At 39.4% G+C, this 21,252-nt stretch overlaps 1 protein-coding gene across 2 annotated transcripts in view; it reads left to right on the top strand.

Moving 5' to 3' along the window:
- The window catches only part of tusc3 (tumor suppressor candidate 3), a 60,845-nt gene extending 41,688 nt beyond the window's left edge, over positions 1–19,157 (top strand). For both annotated transcript variants that reach the window (XM_086034561.1, XM_086034560.1), the window contains 4 exons: positions 9,653–9,716; positions 10,453–10,527; positions 16,672–16,762; positions 18,891–19,157. In XM_086034561.1, coding sequence (XP_085890687.1) covers positions 9,653–9,716; positions 10,453–10,527; positions 16,672–16,762; positions 18,891–18,906 — 246 coding nt within the window. In that variant the 3' untranslated portion in view covers positions 18,907–19,157. The remainder of the gene's footprint in view (positions 1–9,652; positions 9,717–10,452; positions 10,528–16,671; positions 16,763–18,890) is intronic.
- Positions 19,158–21,252: the final 2,095 nt, after the last annotated feature.

Here is a 21,252-nt window from a genome sequence, read left to right on the forward strand (position 1 = left end):
GATCTGCCTACTTATGACCATATGATATTTCAGTTTTTACTTTTTTCATAAATTTGCAAAATATTCTACATTTATGTTTTATTCTGTCAAGATGTTTTTTCTTTAAAGTTGTATGTATATATACATAGATATGTGAGTATTCTTGTGAGGTAGTGATGGCATGACAGTTCTTTCATTGAACTGAATCATAAGAATCGGTTCATCAAAAGTAATTGTTCAAAAGAGTCGTACACTGAATGATCCCCCCATGGCACGGACAGAGTGAGTTAAAAAAACAACAACCAAAAAACAGAAAACTTTGTGTCCACACTGATGTTGCAGTTTTTGGAATTTGGATGTATTATTATTGTTAGTATTCCTGTCAAAAATATTGCAACTGTAATGTATGAATTTGAATGGCATTACAGTACATTCGCTCACTGACTCGTTCGTGAACGGGAAATGGCAGCACATTAACTCATGAATCGTTCGCGAACAGGAAGTTACGTCACTGACTCCTTCGTGAGTGCCAATAGCGTGGCAGTATGTTCAGTAAAGTCCATCCTCCATCTGACACTGGCTGCTGATTGGTTGTTCATGAAGATTGACGACATGCACATGGGGAAGTGATCCGTTCACTCACGTTCACTGAAAAGATTCATTCTTTTTTTAATGAAGTGTTCGTGAACGACAACAGCGAGGGCAGACTATACCGGTCAGTGTGGTATGTGGTATTCTTTTTTAAAGAACCCAACACAATATTCGGTATTTGCCACAGTTAGGGACGATTAAAGCGACGGACAAAAACTCACTTCCGTCCTTGCTTAGTCTGTCCTTTTTTAAAAACTTTTCGTTCTCCATCCTCCGTCCCCAAAATGGTTGTCCCTCTGGGACGGAACGGTACGTCCCCTGGACGGGAATGCAAACATTATTCTACTTCATCACTCCTTCATTCCACTGAGAATCCTCCTCCACGTTCAGCTTTGTCAATGTTTTATTTTCCCCTCATCCTGTCTGAGTGCCTCCTGACCTTTTGCAAACTAAACAAGACACACAAACACATACGCACGCACACACACACAAACACACACACATACACACACACACATATCCATACTGACCAAGTACATGATGCAGTCTAGAAACGGAGGAATGTGGCTATTTGCAAAGGTCACATGGCCTCAGGCTATTAATGGCCAACAATGCTGTGGTTTGGATGAAGGGGAAAGCAGTAACCATAAACACTCAGCACACCCTAATGTCCACTATGTACTGTTTCTTGGTATTTATCATGTTGTCTGTGACCTGAGATACAGCAAATATAAATTACAACTTACCTCAATGTACCTGTTCTTAGCCTTTAAAAGTATGGCCTTTAAAATGTGGTATACAACTTTATGTTAATGCAATTTGTACATATTACCTGCCTCTTTTGCTCAGACCCGTGATTTGCTTCACTGTCTGACAAAGGTGCTTTTCGATTCTCATAAAAACACAGTAATCTTCATGTCTATGTATTCAAATGAATGTGTAATGGAAGATGCTCACACTGGCAGATAGGGCTGCACAATATTTGAAAAACATGCCATATACGATATGGTTGAATATAGCGATATCGATATTGCGATATTTAATATGTACCTAAAGAAATTACATTTTTGTTAACTAATGAAATAATTTTTTTTCTTTTTTTTTTTAATGTAGAAGATAGTGAAATCATTGGGGTGTGTGTTATTTTCAACAGTTTATGCTGTACAGCAGGAGTCTTCAATCCTGTTCCTCGAGGGCCAGTGTCCTGCCTGTTTTCCATCTCTCCCTGCTACAGATATTCACCAAAGGTCTGCAGAAGCTGGATAACGATCCCGATCATTTAAATCAGGTGTATGTTGCAGCAGGGACAGATGGAAAACAGGTAGGACACCAGCCCTCGGGGAACAAGATTGAAGATCCACTTTGGGCGAAAGGCGGACTACACCCTAGGAAAATGCACTGTGCTAAAGAAAACTAAAATAAACACTTGTATTGTTTTTTTTTTGTTTGTTTGTTTTTTTTAGTCTTTATCCAAAACGTTTTGTTTTGTTGTTGGTTTTTTCTTTTTTTTTTTTCAGTTTTTTTCTTCTAGCTTTAGTGCTCAAGCATGCCAGCCAGGGCACAATGCTTCGACTGGAGTGGAAAAAAAACCCCAAAAGAAACAGTTGACCACTTACCCGATGTTAAGTGGACTCCCAGCAATTTGCATGTCCCAGTCTGGATTGCATGTTTGAGGCGCCCTATAAAATACTGCATTGTATGTCATGTCATCTTCCAAACCGCTTATCCTATATAGGGTCGCGGGGAGTTGCTGGAGCCTATCCCAGCCGTCAATGGGCGAAGGCAGACTACACCCCGAACTGGTCGCCAGCCAGTCGCAGGGCACACATAGACACTGTCACTGAGCGGGAATCGATCCCACGCTGCCCGCACACAACTCAGGCGTGTGTACCACTACACTATCAGCGGACATACTGCATTGTATGGCAACTTTTTGTTAATCCACAGAAAGATATTGGCAGTCAAGGAATAGGTGCGTGGCTACAAAGTTAGGACGTGAGCAATAATCATGGGGAAAGTTTGAATGTTTTAAAAGGTGAGACTCGCTCCAACTCAGTTGAATGGACCGGGGAAGCGCAGACTGCTCGTACATTTTTACCGGCACAGCTTAGCTATGTCATCCACTACTACATGTGAAATTATAAATATGGTCACGTATTCTTGTAAAAATCACAATATATGTGCACCATATACTGTATACTGTATTTTATCTGTCTGAACGCAAACGGCTGTCTCAAATCTCTCGTTGACCCGCAAGTGGATTTCTCACGCGTGTGCTGTTTCAGCTGCGGCTGCTCGTGTCCTTCACTGCCTCCTTACCGCCGCAAGTGATTGTCATTGGCTGTCTATTGCCATCTATCATCGCCAAACTTGAAAGGAGGCATGTGGTTGGTTGGGCTGAGCTTTACATGCAACGCAAGCGTGGCAAGATCACTTGACTGATTTTGTCCTAATTTCGATGTTCATATCTTGAATGTTCGTATCTTGATTTCAATATGATAATGATATATCGCCCAGCACTAGTATATACAGTGTATGTCTATGTATGTATGTGTCTATGTAAAACACTGGTCCAGACACGGTCCCACTGCAATGTTTCTGACAGAATTTTTTTTTTTTAATTGATAAACTGATTAGGAACAACATTTCTGAGCTCTGGGTAGTATTAACCTCTACAATATTACAATTTCAATTTGTTGTTTTCTATTTTGTTTTTCTTTCACTTCTCAAAGATCCTCACATTATTTTAAATCACACTGACTTAATTATTTGACCTTGGCACTGTCTTGAAACTCTAGAACCAGAAAAAAATAATCCATCACAATAATGGGGCCTGTAGAAGGTTAACAATGTACGAAATGTCACCAGTCGGAGAGTTGATATTTAAAGGAATTAGTTGACAGTATGCCGTGTGATGGAATTACGTCAAACAAGCAAGATGAGATGTGTTTTAAATATATCATTTGTTCAACTGACAGCTATGGAATATAGAACCCACTCCAGTCTGCTAATGTTATGCGTTTTTGTTTTTACACTTCAAGTGCAATTTTCTTTTTGTTTTACAGTTCAAAGCTTTCTATTGCAATGACAAGTTTTCTAAACAGTCCTGTTCACAAGCATGCATTTATCTACTGTTTTTTATTATACAGTAGACATGTGTGACTACAAAGGCAGAAACACACGTTCAGTATTGCACACTAATGAATGGAATTCCTGCATTCTAATCCATCAGATTAATTGGAAGTGCCTGGCCATGGATTGAGGAATTTTTCATTCCAAGCACTGCTCTTCCTTTAAAATATGCAACACTTGTTTGTATGAAACATCAGTAGTGTACGGTAGCAAAGATTCATAATAAAATCAGATGTAAATCATCTTCATGCAATGTACAGGAATTTCATCCCAGTTGTGGTAAATTCAGAGATAACGTAGGTGCCATTGTATTTTTGATTGTTCGAAGTGGCTGCACCATATAAAGACATAATTGAGTGTGTACACTCTAGAAACTGAGTAATTGCTGTGTGAATGGGAGGCAACAGTTTTTATTTGACATTTTTCGACAAACAAGAGACTTGCATAGTTCAGTTTCTTGGTGTAGTAAGGTTTCTTCATTACAATTTGGCGAAATTGAACATTTTAAAGTCAGGATGCATTTGGATCTCAGCATTCAGCTTTTTTATTTCCTTGAAACATTGACAAAGAAGTCTCTTTTCTCAGCACTCTCATTATATTAGAAAAACTAATTATCTTAACTCATTACAGAACATATCATGCTATTTAAACAATTGAATCGCAACTCCACATCTTATTAATGGAAGAATCAAACAGCAACTTCCAAATGTCTCTTGTCCTGCCACCAGTAACAACCTTTTGTTCTGCAAATAAGGGTTGCTTTGTTGGCTGATGAGTAAGGAAGGCATCTTGATAACAATTCAAAACCCCATCTTTTACAAGACAACGCTGTCTGTGGGGAAGACAAAAGTATCAGCTCTAGGCCTGAGCCTTTGTCGTTTTTATGTCTGCTTTCAAGTGCAAACATTCTTAATTTCCCTCCAGCGAAGCAAGAAATATCTGTCCACCCTTTTACTCCTTCCTCAACTTCTATTCATCTCTCCATCCTCACCCATGTCTGATAGGAAAAGAAATAAACACTGGAGCAGTCAAGTGGAGAAACCAACGTTAGATGTGCTGTAAACTGGGGTGCTAATAACCTGTAGAGGCTTCAATGACTCAGACCTCCATTCAACCGTTTTCTCATTTCCAGAGATTGCCGCCTTCTGGTTTTCTGCCATTCCCCCATCACGTATGGATTAACAGCAATGAAGTTATGATGGATGCTTTACGTTTCTGAGTTTGTGTGGCCTTTATGAATCAAAGGATCATTATTGGGTCCTTGAGTAGATAGACTAAGAAAGATCCCTGTGATTTCTCAGCCGATCAGCTAAAACTTCGGCCAATACCCGTTGGTGTTTTGTTTTAATCCCATTAAGTAAAGGATTTTTACACGTATCCAACAGAGTGACTGGACTTAGAATTCCATCCAACCTCTATTTTGATTTAACCCTTCCAACAGCACATGGTGATACAGGGATACCAGCAGTGCTCCAGCTAGTTTTGTTTTGGTTTGTTGTTTTGGTTTGGTTTAAACTTCTACTACTCTAATCACAGAAAGTCACTTGGATGACGTGGCTCAATTTTTACCCCATACTTAAGCCCTTCCTGCCGCAACCCACCCATTTTTATTTTAATCTAATTTTTGCACTTAGTGGCTGGGTATTGGGGCACTGCCCTGATATGGAACCTATTTAATCTGCATGGAATGCATTAGCATGTACCAGTACAGTAAAATGTAATAGCCACTACTTTTTTCACACACTTTAAACCCTGCCATTTATGTGGCTAATTCATGGGGTTTTACGGGCTAACGAGTATCATGACGTCAGTATTTTCACCCCCTTTCGGTTGTGCGCGTTCATTGGAACAAAGGGAGGGGTGCTGAGAAATTAATGCTTTCGAAGGGTGATTTACACATTCGTGTCACTTTTTAGAAAAAAAAAAAAACAACTTCTGTTTAACATCTATCTTTGTAAACATCCCATGTTACAATGTGGACACCTGCATAGTCCAGTGTGGCCTATAGATGGATGTACAAAATCATTTTCTTCTTCGAATTTAGTGAGTCTCTTTTAAGGCCTAGATAGACCAATCCGAAGTTGGCCAACAATGACAGACGCTTACCCCGTGGCGTCCGGCCGGCTGTCGGCACGTCACGCTGGAAAAATACACCGCGACGACAGACAGCGACGCTGACTATTAAAGTACCTTCTGTGTGAGATGTAATACCCTTTCATACAATCGGCGGCGGTAGTCACTATTTCTCATTTGTTAGAAAAATCCAACCGGAAAGCTATTGGCCGGGTGCGGATAAAAATGTAAACAATCAGCTATATTCTTCGCTCACGATGAACTCCCACGTGAAGTAAACCCTCACGTTCTTGACACAGTATTGTGAAATACTTACATTGTCAACCCTTGTGCTTGTACTTGTAAGAAGATTAAGGCAACGAAGGCGTGCTCAATGTTTATCCGCATTTGTCACTTCCTGTTGGTGCTCCGAGCGCTGATTTGGTAGCTAACAGCCAATCAGAGTGACCAAATGTCACGACTGGCAACGCCGATTCATGACGGGTTACGACACTACAACGGTGGGTACTACACCAATCAGACGGCGCACTGTTGTCTTTAAAAAAACAAAAAACGTCTGAAATCAAAATCCATTTCAATCAAAAATATCTTAACAGGTCGAGTTATATTTTAAAACAGAACCACTTATTTGATGGCAGCTTTTACGTCTTTTAAGTCCTTCTCGATCGTAGAGGTACAAGATTTTAAAGAAAGCAGATTTTAAACCAAGGGTGCCTAACCTTTTTTGACCCAAGATCTACTTTTCAAGCAGCAAACCTCCCTCGATCTACCAGTTCATGCACGCGCATGCATACACACGCGTACACGCACACACACAAACACTCACGCATGCAATGATGAGCAATAGCCATAATGGACCCTAACATGAACGAAACAGAAAAATAAACCAGATAATAAGGCAAGTACATCTCTGAGTTTGCAAAAAGAATATCATTGCCTACCATAGTGGGAGTCATCGACACCAAGAGGCGGGGATGCAGTTTTGTAGCGTGAAAAGTGCATCATCACTATTGTAGCTCATGTGTACCATTTCAAAATACCGCTCCAGATTCCCTTTCTTAGCCAATGCCATCGGTGCATTGCAAATATACAAGCAAGCTTTGAATGTGAATAAACAAAAAATGGTTATATTTCAACGGCTCTGAACACTAGCTACTAGCAACTGCTGACCACTAATAACTTCCTATGATGCAGGTCATGCGCCACCGGTGGTTAAAGTGAACCTACTCAAAAAAAAAATTAAAATACATAAATAATAATTGTGGACGTGAGAATGATAGTTGTGTAAGCTTAGTTTACACTGCACTAACACAAAACATATAGTAATAATTATAATAATGCACACACATTTTTTTATTTATTAGTTTTTTCACGTGCCCGTACGCGGTCGACTTGGGATCAGTCCGTGGTCTCCCGGTCGACCGCGATCAACCGTTTTAAACTTTAAAACAACCTCGTGGAGGCAATGTACGGATCTCCAAAATGCAACCACAGAGGACCATTCCCAAATGATGTGAAAGTGGACACGACCTCCAGAAAACCATCTGATCAGAGTGCTAAGTCTTCTGTGCTGGGGTATAATGGAATCGAGTCAAGTTTTTCCAGCTGTATTCCCTCCAGGAAGGATAGTTTGTTGTCAGACAATGTTGTCTGTAATTACTGTCAGTTTCTTCCACCCTTATCATGAGATTATACCCTTTCCTTCCCATCTCGATTTAATGTCCAGAGTATGGTCTCCCCTTTCAGTTCTGAAGAGCATGGTATAATTTTGGGGTACATTCCATTATTTTCGGCTTTTTTGGAATAATATGGTCTTTGATGTATGCCACTGTTGTTTTTTTTGTTTTGTTTTTTTTAACTTTTAGCTTTGTCCCTTTTTAGTCAGAGGTTACCACGGTGAGTTGTTACCTTTGGCACAGTTTTTGTACGCTGGATTTGACACCTAGCTTTTTTTCATTTTGTTTACAGCATGAAGATCAGTGCATTGACAATTTGTCTTTGAACTTTGGAACTTTTGTAGAATAAATGTGAGGCTCTTATGGGGGAACTGTACAATATCAGCACACAATGATCAGTGGGTGTCTCCATTAGCTGGCAAGATCTTAAATGTGATATTGTATTTAAGTGTTTCTGTAGGTCTACATTGAACTCTCTGCCCACTCAGAGAAAAAATATCACCCTTTTACACCTACGCAGTACACGCAAGAATTCTTTATGACTCAAACACACACGGTGCCTACACTCACTGTTTTGAATATAGAGTATACAGTATATTTTAAAGACTTTTCATTATTTGATTATTGTGATGTAGTTGTGATGGCATAAAACTGGAATGTATTATTTGTAATATTTTTGTTTTAGTGTTTACTTATTCCTGCTTTAAATCAGGAAGTGTCCCAACATTATCAAACGTAGAAGCCAAGATATGTAAATAATGACAATAATAATGAGGATGATGATAATAATAATAATATGTTCAGTTCTTAGGGTAAATTCTCAGGATGCATCTATCCAGTACTAACCTCCATAACTGTTTGGTCAGTAGTAGAACCTTGAACAACGTGTGACTGTTAAAAATTGAAAAACACAACACTATCTCCGACACCCACAGGCTACTTGAGGGCCATTGAAAACGATGACATACTTTTGGTGGCTTTGCTTTTATACCCCACGACAATGGATTTAAAATGCAACAGTCAACATGTAAACTGCAGACGTTTTGCCCTTAAGATGTAATTTACCCTTTAGGCAGAGGTGGGCACTTTACCCTATCCGTCCTCTGTACGCGACCTGGGCACGCGTCATCATCCCTCTGTCCTTGGATTGAATTGTTTACAGCTCTTTTAGGTGTCAACCAACATAGCATTTGGCTGCCAACACAACCATCATCGGTCACCAGACTATCAGACTGAGTAGCGATGTGTCAAATTTTTTTTGACAGAGGACAAGTGCCCACCAGAGGACAACTGTTGTGTTATAACGTAATAATTTTTTTCAGGTTTTATTGCGTTATTCCGCAATAAAAATAATTATTGCAAAATAACACAATGTTATTTTAGGAGGAGAATGAAAGACTTCCACTTCCGGCCGTAGCTTTAAGTGTACAGCGGCGCTGGCATGAGCATGAATGATGGTTTGATGATGGAGAGATTTTTACACTCCAAAGATGTCCCAGACAAGGACATACTTCGCATGCAAAGGGATAAGTTACGCACTAAATGTTAACAGTTGGTTAAACAAAACAAAATTGCTATCCACCTTTTTCCTACGCCCCATACATACCTTATCCCGGATTACACACCCAAGACAGGCTCGGCGTGTTTCTGTCAGTCGTTAACGAAATGGTCATCCAGTGGTGTAATCCATGGTATTGCATGTGTTGAACCACTAGAGGGCAGACTATGCCTGTGAGTACAATGTTACTGCAAGGAACGCACATGAAAAAGAAAAAAAAAGGACTCTACGGTGTTGTTGTATGACGTTAATAAAGGTGGCTCCGTGGTAATGCAGATGAAAACAGTACACGTTCGTCGGTACTTGACCTGGTTATTTACGATTACAGGGACTGCTTCGTCCATCCTTTTTTTTTTTTTTTTTTTTAAAAACATCTCGTTATTCATCTTCCATCCCTAGGATGGAATGCCCATCTCTGCCCTTAGGAATGACAGGCATTTCATGCAGAATATCTCACTTTTCCATATTCGTCAGTAATGAAGTCAGCCAACTGATCTTAACCCAATTGAGTGTTTTTTTTGTGTGTTTTTACCTAACTGACAACACTCTAGCAGCGAGACCCGCAATAAAGCAGTGAATGAAGGTGGGTGCAGTTCAATAGTCTTTTTTTTTTTTAACCTTACTCCCTGTCTTTCTCTTACAGAGTTACATCCATGGCAGCAGTCAGGCTCAGTTTGTGGCAGAATCTCACATCATCCTTCTCCTGAGTATCCTTTAGCCAATATGTTTGTCTGCATACATCTAGTATGTAGCAAATTGCAAATCAATAAAACACCCTGTGAGGTGTACGACAGCTCATTTGGTCAACAAATGTATTCGATTCTTCACGCTGTGTTTGTTTCTTAATTTGCGAGCACACACGCCAACTTTTTATTTTAGAAACAACATCCAAATACTATCAGTTATATTTGTTTACTCCGAATGAAAGCTTGGTCATCACAATATTCTCTCCACAGGGAGTCTACGTACTCGGCCACATTGTACAAAGACAGGAGATTGTCCTCCTCTAACCTCCATGTTTCGTTTGTTCTAAATTCAACCCTCAGTGATTAGCTGTCTGTTTACTTGTTTGAAGTAGAAGTTCTGTTGGTGTTTGACTACTTCTGTCTGCTTGTGCACCAGTCTGGACTTGTACTTTGCGCTTCTGTTTGTGTGTGGCTAATGATGCCATTCACTCTGAGCCATTGTGTTTGTTCCGTCGGCAAATAACCGGCCCAAGGCTGCACCTGCTGCAGTCCCACACACACAAAAGTGACCCCGGTCGGATTTGAAAAAAATCTGAATTGTACTGTTCACACTACATGAAAAAAATCTGATACGTGTTGCATATGGGCAAAAAAAATAAATCGGAATTGAGCTGCAATGTGAAGTATATTTGCACCAGTTTTTCTTGGGGCAATATATAAGACTGAGTGTATAGTTTCCTTGACAATCATTCCCCAGATGCTGCCATCACCATGGGGATGGTGCTGCTGAATGAAGCCGCCATCTCCAAGGGAGATGTTGGCAAAAGGAGAAGTAAGTAAAGACTACCGTTACTGATCCTGTTTTCATTCTTTGTCACTTGCAGGTAATGTGTAGCAAGACTAAAAAGTGGAAACTGAAGATAATCATTAATAAGTCATTAACTTCACATGTAGTTTGTGCTTTGTAATATTTTGTAAATTGTCAGAATGTCTTAGAGGTGACAAAATCAATATTACCCACTGACTATAACTCTTTTATTAAGCAATTGTTAGGATACTTTAACTTCATCAGCTTTTTGTGTCACCAGGCTCTACTGAATAGACCACTCTAAGCTACACTTAATACAACAGCTGTCTTCTGAGATACCTCTTATATTTTCCGCTAATTAGCTTGTTTTGTTGGAAAACAAGTCAATGTTACTTGAGTAGAATTTACAGGTTGTCTATGGCCACATGGGGGATTATGAGGATGGCACTTTGTGTTATGATGTGCCCCGAAATTTACAACCTTCCATGTCTGGTATATAGCTCCCATGCCACTTTCAACATCAAGCCACACCTCATGTAAATTGGTACAGCATCACATCCCATGTTTCATGATTTTGTACATCTGTTGTATACAAAACATGGTATATCAATGTATTCCCTTTCAGCCAGTCAACTCAAAAAGCTATGAAGGAGACTAATAGCACACATTATTTAGTTGTACAATACGGAATGAGTATTACAGTACATCTTGTCAGGTTTTACTACACAGGTGTCAAAGTCAAGGCCCGGGGCCCAGATCTGGCCCGCGACCTCATTTATGTGGCCTGCGAAGGCAAATGATGTGCATCAACTTCGTTTCTCAAAAACTCAGAAGACCCTGACGATTATACTGTTCGAAATACAACAAAAGGAGCACTGAGTGTGCTGTGGCGGTGATGAGACGGCCATTATGCCAGCTGGAGTGGCAAGGGGGATCGAAACTGTTTGAACTGACACCACTAAGATCGATTCCCAAAGTTTAAACATTGATATGTTTGCTACTTAAGTCATTTGAGGCCTTATATTTGCAGTATCATACTACAAAGGAAATCTGTACCGGTATCAATTAGCAAATTTACACAAAGACCACACAAGCAGCAGAGCAGCTTTCTGTGCAGCAAAGAAAGTTTCTTACAATGGTTATGTAACCTGTATGTAACTATGTAAACTGAGAGGTAGCACCAAAATCTTTTAGTATTGGCCAAAAATCATTTGTGGTGGCACGTCACAGGTAAATGTGTTCATAGGAAATACTGCGGCTGTAATGTCTTATTTCACGACGCGGATCGATGACGATCGGCAAAATAAAGCCGTTAATGCTGAACTCAAAATGTGCATAAAATGCTAAAGATAGGCCGATCCAATCCAGTCGATCATATTGGTGTAAAGTCTATAAAAGACACGAAAAACATTGGTCTCTCTGAACGACATGCCAGTCTACCAGATCGTTCATTCTAACACAAGAATGGCCATCAATAGCTGGGTTTCCATTTCCCTCAGAAATGCACAAAACGCAAATTGCACAATTGCAAACTGGTAATGGAGAAACAGAAATAATACAAAAAACGTAACTATCACAAAAACGTTTTTTACGCTCTCATGTGGTGTGGTGTCATATATCACAACAGTGTAATGGAAACACATTTTCCGCCTTTTCACCACTCATGTGACCCCGCCCGGTCACGTTCAATGGGTGAGACCCAGTACTTTAGCCCCTCTAGCAAGAGTACGCTGTCCGGCAACACCACTGGCAGCCACAGAAATAAGCGCTGGTTTGATGGAGGACCGATGAGTGACAGCGGTAGTGGACGTTTTTTGGGCGACCCCGATGTCAACACAGGCGGATCCAACGACACTGACATTGTCGCGGACCCTTGACACCTTCGCGTGGGCCGGTCCCCGCCTAGGCGGTACAACTCAGACGGCGCAGGCTGGCAGCAGTCCACGCCGGTAGCCGTCAGCACCGGTGGCGGGGGGCCCCGTCTGAGTGGACCACGGCCGCTGCCACAGGGGAAGCGGCGAGGTTAGGACATGTGAGCACTGTAGAGCGAGGGGGTGCGGAGGAGACCGAAGTTTTTGGGCCTCCCTGTGCCACCATCGTCCTCAGCCTTTCCAGGCCGACCCGGAGCCAGTTGAGGCGCACCACAGTGGGGGTAGTTCGCCTGGCCAAGGCAGGGTTCACCGCGTTGAGTGATCCTGCGCGCCCCAGGCAGCTGCCGCACACGCCAGGTTGAATCCCTCGCGCGGGTGGCACCCATTTACCGCTCAATGGTTTCACCTCTCACGAGAACATTTCTTGAGGTTTTATGAGAATTATGCCTCAGAAGTCAAACACTCTTCAATGGAAACACCTATAAAAGCAATTGTGCTTAATCAATAATATAGAAATATCACTTTAATTTTTCGAAAAACTACTATGCAAACCCAGCTAATGTAGCAGTCCACTAAGCTATTTTTAACTATAGGCACATGAAAGCCTGCTTGATTTAAAAAAAAAAAATTCCAATTAGCTTCTGAGCTATTCTCCGACTTAGAAAAGCAAGATCAAAGAAAAATCAAAATGATTTGGCTTCCGTTTTGGTGCCATTTAAGGGGAGGCACTCAGAATAATGTCATTGATATTGTTTGTGAAAATCGCAGCATACAACATGGAAACTTGAAAGATAGAAGGAAAATATAAAGTCCTGAGAGAAATATTTTACTGTGGTATTCACAATCAGAAGCTGAGGCCAAGTTAATACTCAAGAGTAGAAGAAAACTCTGAAGGCATCTGAAAATAGAAGAATGAGAGTCTTCCAAAATAAGTCAAGATTATGAAATGTTCTCTAAACGGACTTGGAGTCGCTTGCATCTCAACCACATATGCTCCAACCAAAAAATTAAGTAAAGTTTTTATAAATGTGATGTGTTTTAATAAAATCAGGCTTATGTGTCCCAAAATGATAATAGACATATTCATGTATTCTATTTCTAGAGTTCATTGCCTTTAAAATGATGTATAATACATACCGTATTTTCCGGACTATAAGTCTTTTCATACGTTTTTTTTTCATAGTTTGGCCGGGGTTGCGACGTGTGTGAAATTATGGGGGGGGGGCGGGTGTTGCGAGTGGTGCCCAATACGTATATTTGTTTTACTCATTTGATAGCTTGTGCATTTAATATTAGCGTTAGGCGGCGGAGACAATTTGTCCTTCAGGGAGGGGGAGGGGGTGTAATGTAACATAAGCATACCGTTCAGCCTGTTGTTGCCTCAATTCTATTTTTATTTTAAATTGTTTGTCATTTAAATTTTAAATTACATGTCTGTTCTTGGTGTTGGATTTTATCTAATAAATTTCCCCCAAAAATGAGACTTATACTCCAGTGCGATTTATATGTTTTTTCCTTCTTTATTATGCATTTTATTCCTGGTGCGACTTGCACTCCGGAGCGGCTTATAGTCCGTAAAGTACAGTACCTCAAAACTTGACAAAGTTACAGCATTTTCAATATTGCCAGGTTGAAATCCTTAGTTTTGAGTAAAAACGTGTTTAAAGTTTTGGCACGCACATCTTTCAAGGGACTGACAGAATGTAAGGATGGGAGCACTTTAGAAGGACTAGGACGGAGGATGATTTTTTTTTTTTTTTTTTTATGAATAAGGAGGCAGGGACAAGAACGGATGGGTAGCCAGGTTGCGGACGGAGGCCTTACTGGCAAAAAATGATAAAGTGCCCATCTCTGATTACTACATTACATTATAACATAAATGGCATTTCAATTAAAAATGTTTGCATCAAAATGCTGACTCTCCACTCTCAGCAGGCGGGAGGTGCCTTGATTGCCATTCTTGCATGTAAACAAAGGAACATTTAACACTCGTGATTTTGACATACTTGTGGTGCATGAAAGCCTTAAATTAAAAGTAGAAATGGACTCGTTAAAAAAAGAGGTCCTGGAATTGACGATTAACCTCATTTGGATTACAAAGATTAGCCGGTGTCTGGATCATGACGGTATCCGCTTCTTCTATGAGATAAGAGTTAAACTACTGACCGTCCATACATCCCTCTTCTGTATGATTTTGTTCTTGGATCACATTATTATGGTGTATTTTGACTTTTATTGTTTGCTATGACCATTTACAGAATATAAATCATTTGTGAAGTGACGTTAGAGGAGAGGTTAGTTTTAGGCAGCTCATTACCAAGTCGCGCGAGCATGATGTCGGCTGTAAACATACAGTGGATTGCTTAGTTTCACAATGCACTTTGTCGTGTGCCTGTCTGCTGTTCGACTGCATGCTGGGGTCGCATTGTGTTGTGTTTCTACCTTTACTGGTTGCTATGGCCATTTATAAAAATGATTTGTAGATTATTATAAAACTGGTTACTGAGAGGCGCTAGCATACTCTGTCGACTGTAAACAAGCACGAGTTTACTTACAAAGTAGTTACCGGAGCAGTGTCTACAAATCAATTATTTTCATAAACTGTGACTACAATTTTAACCTTTGGGCTGCTGGGAAATGAAAATCCAGACCTTATGGTAAGCATTTTTGACCAAACAAACTATTTTTGTGAATAACTCAAAACTAATCTCGGTGACATACGCTTGATTTTGTGAAAACACATCATAAACATTTGGGAAGTGGTTCATATATTACATAAAATGAATCAAGTCATACTCAATAACCCTTTCAAAATCACTGCGCTTTACAGTCATAGACAGTGATAGCAATCCTAAAATACTCTACATAGAGGGATCAAGAAGTGAAATTATTTGAAGCAAAGATTACACATGCATAATGTGCCCTAAAGAAAACATTCATTCTCATTCCATTTTCATCGTAATTTTTCACCCTACACAAACTCCTATTTGCCGTTTATGTATGAAAACTTATTATAAACATTGTGACATTCTGCCTTCACCTTTGAGTTCATCACATCTGTTAGAGAAAATATTGTGCACAAGTCACTTGAAAATAGTAAATAAATAATGAAATCACACCATTTCCACCACTTGAAAATAGTAAATAAATATTGAAAAAACACACCATTTCCACCTCGATGTTAAGCATGTCCACCTCAGTGTGTCGAAAATTACAATGGAGACTAAACTGTCAATTACAGTGACCATTATCACATGTGGATGGCACATTAGGCATTGTTTCATTGACATTGGGTTTTTCTGAGCTCTATTGTGTAGTTAAAAAGTAACATCAATATGTGCTGTTTGTTAAAAAGATAAATAATGTAGACAACGTTAACACACATCTTACATGTCATTTGTCGTAACAAGCAATGCAGCAACAAACACTGTCCTGCTGAGGCATCTTATGTCTCTATTGTACATGAGTTCATTATAGTTATCTTCTGAAGAAGATGGCTTTTTATTATTATTGGCTAGTCCATGCTTGGGTAATAAATTATATTTGCCTGTGCCATTATGTTGTGATTTTAATTAACATAAGCAATGAGTCACTGTAGGGATTCCTGAAAGATGACCACCACTGTCCTTCTAGGTTGTAATACCATGTTGGTGTTTAATCCAATTTTAATCCCCCTCCACCGCCATAATTGTTTTCTTTTCTTGATGCAGCAAGTAAACCACAAATATGGATTACAACTGTGAGAACCACAGATCTTGTAGTTGTTTATTAAATTGGGAAAATGTTAGTCACATATATAATTATTCATGAAAATAGTATAGTAAATATCTGTTAGATACTGTACATAAACTTGCAAATTCAAACACTACCAAATATATTTATTTTTTGTCTCTGATTTAGGTCTTTATCTTAACCTTTGGTTAACAATATTTGTTGTTCATGATACTTAACAGTAATTGCAATAGTGTTGCTTTCAGGATTAGGTGATTAAGAAGGATGTATACACAGGGTGCAAACAGAAACACAAGATAATGCTTGTGCAGTTTAAGCATAATAATGATCACCAAGGACATGAGAAGGGAATCTGCAGAAAACCCAGGTTGATGGACACGAGGTCAGGACATGAAGATTCAGAAAACAATCATTTAGCTTAAGGGGATCTGTAGGCCTACTGTTGTTCATGTATGAAACAATATAAACAACAGTAAAACAATATTCTGATGTCCAGTTAAGATCTTTTTCAGAGTCTTCTCAATTTACGGCAATCTTTTAATATCTGCATGTTATTTATTTACAGTTATCTGCTTGGTTGGCCTAGGACTGGTCGTGTTTTTCTTCAGCTTCCTGCTTTCCATTTTCAGGTCGAAATATCACGGATACCCTTACAGGTAACCACAGTCAACAATCTATTTTATGGATCAGTCATTTTATCAGGCTTGGGGTAGCACACAGTTACCAAATTGAAATAGCACACATAAATCAATTACATTGCTACCAAGTTATTTAATTTTTATTAAAAACCTTGCCAAATCAGAATCCTCCACACCGCATTTAGAGCCAAGGCTTTCCTCTAGAGACCATCTTTGACTGTTGACAAAGTTTGTGACATTTTGCTGTGCATATTATGTTCCTACGGAATATAATCCTGAACATAAGTGAATGCATTAAAAAGAGAAACCTTTCAGTCTATTGAGACTTCAGAGTAGCAGCAACACTAGACTTGATACCAATCTGATCGAGTGAATTGAAATCGGTCGATATTTTGCATTTCATGCAGAGTCGCTGATCGACTGTAATGTCATAATTTGCGTGTCTATCAATGACGTCATTGATCGGATCCGCAAAATCAGATTATAGCAAGCATAACCTCGTTCACTCCAGGGTCGTTCTATGCTGCCATCCTGTATATATGAGCTACTTTATTTTTAGCCATCATGTGTGATGAAGCCTTTGAGCTGGCAGAGCTGGCAGGCGGAAGACCATGTAGTCACAAAGCAATAGCATTTGTGTATTTTCTTTTTTTTTTTTTTGGGGGGGGGGGTAAACAAGCCTGAAAAACATTTTATTTACATCAAAACAAGAACTAGTCACAGTATGTGTGTGAGTTATTTTATTCAAAATAGCTTTAATCACTTAGTTTAAGTTACAGGAACTTTGGGCCTCTCATATTCAGGCAGTCACAGATGCAACCAGCAGGCAGGCATGTTATTGAACAAACACGGAAATAGCTCCGTTGTTGACAAGACATAAGAAACATTTGTTAAACAAGGATATGAGATATACCATGGTCAGGCCGAACGTGAATTGAGCCATTTTCGCGACGCGACATATAAAGTCAGTATAGTTTACGTAGCTTGGGCCAAATCTGTACAGCTGCATTGGAAACAAACGGCTTCAAGAATGTAATACTTGGTCACATACACGCCAGGTAAACAATGAAGGACAAAATAGTCATTGCTGTCTGTGGGCACCAGGATCTGTACAGCACAGCCAGCTTCCAATACACTCCAAAAAGGAGCAGACGTAGGCTACTTGGCGTAACTGGCAAGTAAGTGTATGGACTTGTTTACAACTGTTGAACCAAGCTAGCATTAGTTTTAGCAAAAGCCCCGGCCACCTAAATGACTGGCAAAGTTCATGTATTTAATTAAACATGTAAATACTACATTTTATATTTAATGTTTAAACAAGTTGTTTAATACAGATATACAGTATTGCTCCATCTTCTGATCAAATCTGTGATCGAGTATCGTTTTGTTTTTCCAAACCCTCTGATCGACCCCAAATACCCTGATTGCATAAATCCTATACTGAACACTATATGAATAAACAGTACTGTATATTGAAATCATACAAAAGAAATTCTTCTAGGACAGATAAATAACAGCCAAGTGTGCTTGAATCCTCTTGATACATGAAGCTTTAATAACTAGCACAGCTCTTTGTTACGGATCGCTTGAAGGACTTTTAGTCTGACTGTTACCAAGAGGAATCAATGCACTGTGGAAAGCTCAGCTATTGCTTGCGAAAGGGATGTTTTGAGTCAATAACTTTTAAATGATGATGCTGGTAAGAAAAGTGCTACCATTACAACTGCTTTTCTGCTGCCGAGTATTATCATATTTGTCCGTGATCAGATGTGCACTTGGTACTCTTCGCCTTTACTTTACATTATATCATGTAGAAAAATGCATTATTATAATGAATAAAATATATTATAACTGTAATCTCAATACATTTTCAAGCTAAATACAGCAGGACCTTTAAGGTCAAACACAATAAGCATCATTTACTAACCTTTTTGTGGTGGAAAAAAAAAAATTCCCCTGAAAAACGGGGGTTCTCTTATTATTTTTCTTTTTTTCATCTTGAATTTCAGTACCATTTTGCAGTTAAGTTTCAATATTCAGTTTCCATGTTCTTTTTTTGTCAGTAATATGACTCGCTGCACTTATTTGACCTTCTCACTGTCTGTCTTTGCCCGTTCTATATAACAAACCCTCCCCTGTCTTTCAGTTTCCTTATTAAGTGAAACAGGGAACAGTCGGTCAGAGAACTGCCGAAGTGGTAGGTGAGAGAAGTCGACAAGATACTTGAAGAGGCGGAAGCAGCCTTGCTGTTGCATCTCCAGTTCATGTTATGGTTTTATGTTATTTAAATAATAATATTAATAATCGTTGTAGTATTGTTTTTGTTATTGTCATAGTGGTTGTTGTTGTCATCTCTGCTAGCTGAATAGAGAAAACCCTTCCATACAATGGAAAATAAAAGCATTTGTCACAACTCTGTATCTTTGTCATTTGTTATGATGTCTGTCAGTGTTCAAGCAATACATTATACTCACCATACAAACAGATGCAGAAATGTTACACTCTCGTCTCTTGTCCAGAAGTACTTATGCTATGTCCATGTTGTGACAATGAACCTGCGCTTTTAATTTAGTCTCCGAATTATTGCTTCAACAACTCAGAAATCTACCTTGCATTGCACATAAATATGTTGACCAACTTTCCTGCAAGTGGATTTTATTTACTTTCAACTGACTAAGACCCTTGAGACGCATACAGAAAAACATGCATGAATTATCTGCCTTGCGCAGTGCCCAGTGAAACAATGAGTGGGTTGTGGAGCATAGAAACCATTTATTTAACTTGTTGTGAGTGGGCAAGAAAAACAGTGGTGTGGCGAATAGACTATTTCTGAGAATTGTAATAAAATTAGCCACTATTGTTATTTAAGCCCCAATCCATATGGACCTTGTCAGCATGTAAAGGGAGTGTTAAAAATTAATTTGATGTGAGAACCCAGGAGTGGGACGTGATACAAGAAACATTAGACATTACAAAAAAATGCTTTATTCATTGCAGATATGGTTTCGGTTGTGACCTCATAACTATGGGACTTGTCGAGAGATAATAAATTAAATGACACAGAACAACACTGGTATTTGCCCATTCAGCCTTACTAATGTTGGGAAAATAAAGTGAAATGCCATCTATAAGGGTGACTATTATCAAATGGAGCAAAATCAGTGTGGATTTTAGAAAGAGCAATTATAGAAGAAAATACATTTGGTCATCTGTAGCTGCTTTGTTTGAAGTATGTGTGGCAAGAATGAAACTCAGCTCACCTAGGATACAGACTGAATTACTGACTTTATTTTTAAGTATTGAATCTCAAACTATCTTTGTAATGGTTAAACCAGGGGTCGGCAACCCGCGGCTCCGGAGCCGCATGCGGCTCTTTCGTCCTTATGTTGCGGCTCTGCGCGGCTCGGGAAAATAAATTTTAAGTGTCCGATTGACGTTTATTTTAACATCTTCCAAAGACACGACGTCAGACGTAGCTTAGTTATCGCCCTTTTTATTATTACAACACCGCTTCTGTGGGCCGTAGTCGACGCCAACTACAGCGCAACAACAGTTCCGTCATAAGTACACACAATCTCCGGTCCTTCTTGCCGTCCGCTCACTCCTCTCTGACTCGCACACCCCTCCAATCCAGTGAGTCGCGTGATGCATTCAGGAACCTTGGAAACAACACATTTAGCAAAACACAAATGACACCACAACACAGATAACCCAATTCATTACAGTTTGTTATTTGACTCAAAACCGTGTATCATGTCTTCTTATTAAGTCAAACTTCTTTCTTCAGACCTTATGCAATTTTCGGTGATCAGCATTCGCCTTCTTCAGAGACGTTTGACAGAATTTGACGACGTGTCAACAGGCAGCCGGTGTCCTCGGAAAGCCCAGCGACATCAAAACTGCACAATAGCTGAACAAAGTATTTTATTTGTGTTTGTTTGTTTAATTGTAGTTGTAAATTGTAAGATTATTTTGACCTTGAAATATTAAAATAAAATTCACCAGTCGGCCGAAAATCTCAGAAATCCAAGTATGGTCGGATTCATTTTTATCACAAATCAATTCTAATGATCCGTCCTTACTTCGTCTGTAATTTTTATGCAATTCTAGCCTATTTTAAAACGGTGAAAATAGCAAATGCTCAAATAAAGCACAATTTCACAGCTGAGGTGTGTGCAACACAATGACGTGTGCTCCGCTCCGTCTGCTGAATGTGGCCTTTCTTTTTTCTTTTTTTCTTTTTTTTTATAATAACAAGTGAAAATAGTAAGGTTTACTGGATTGCGTTGGCTTGTTTGTTTAATATTGTTCGATGAGATGATTCGTTGCAGACAGACTCCCGTCACGTGTGTCATAGGTAAGTCTCCGTTTCATTTTAATGTGCACTTTAGACACGGTTATTTGGATCATTGTTTCATTTACTGCATCACTCATGGCTTTAAACCTGAAAGAATGCATTTTGTGAAGGCGTAGTAGCCAAAATGAAGATGTGTTGGATTGCATTATAT

This window comes from Filicampus tigris, chromosome 6 (genome assembly GCF_054856515.1).
Source record: "Filicampus tigris isolate MCC_2025a chromosome 6, RoL_Ftig_1.0, whole genome shotgun sequence".
Lineage (NCBI taxonomy): Eukaryota > Metazoa > Chordata > Actinopteri > Syngnathiformes > Syngnathidae > Filicampus > Filicampus tigris.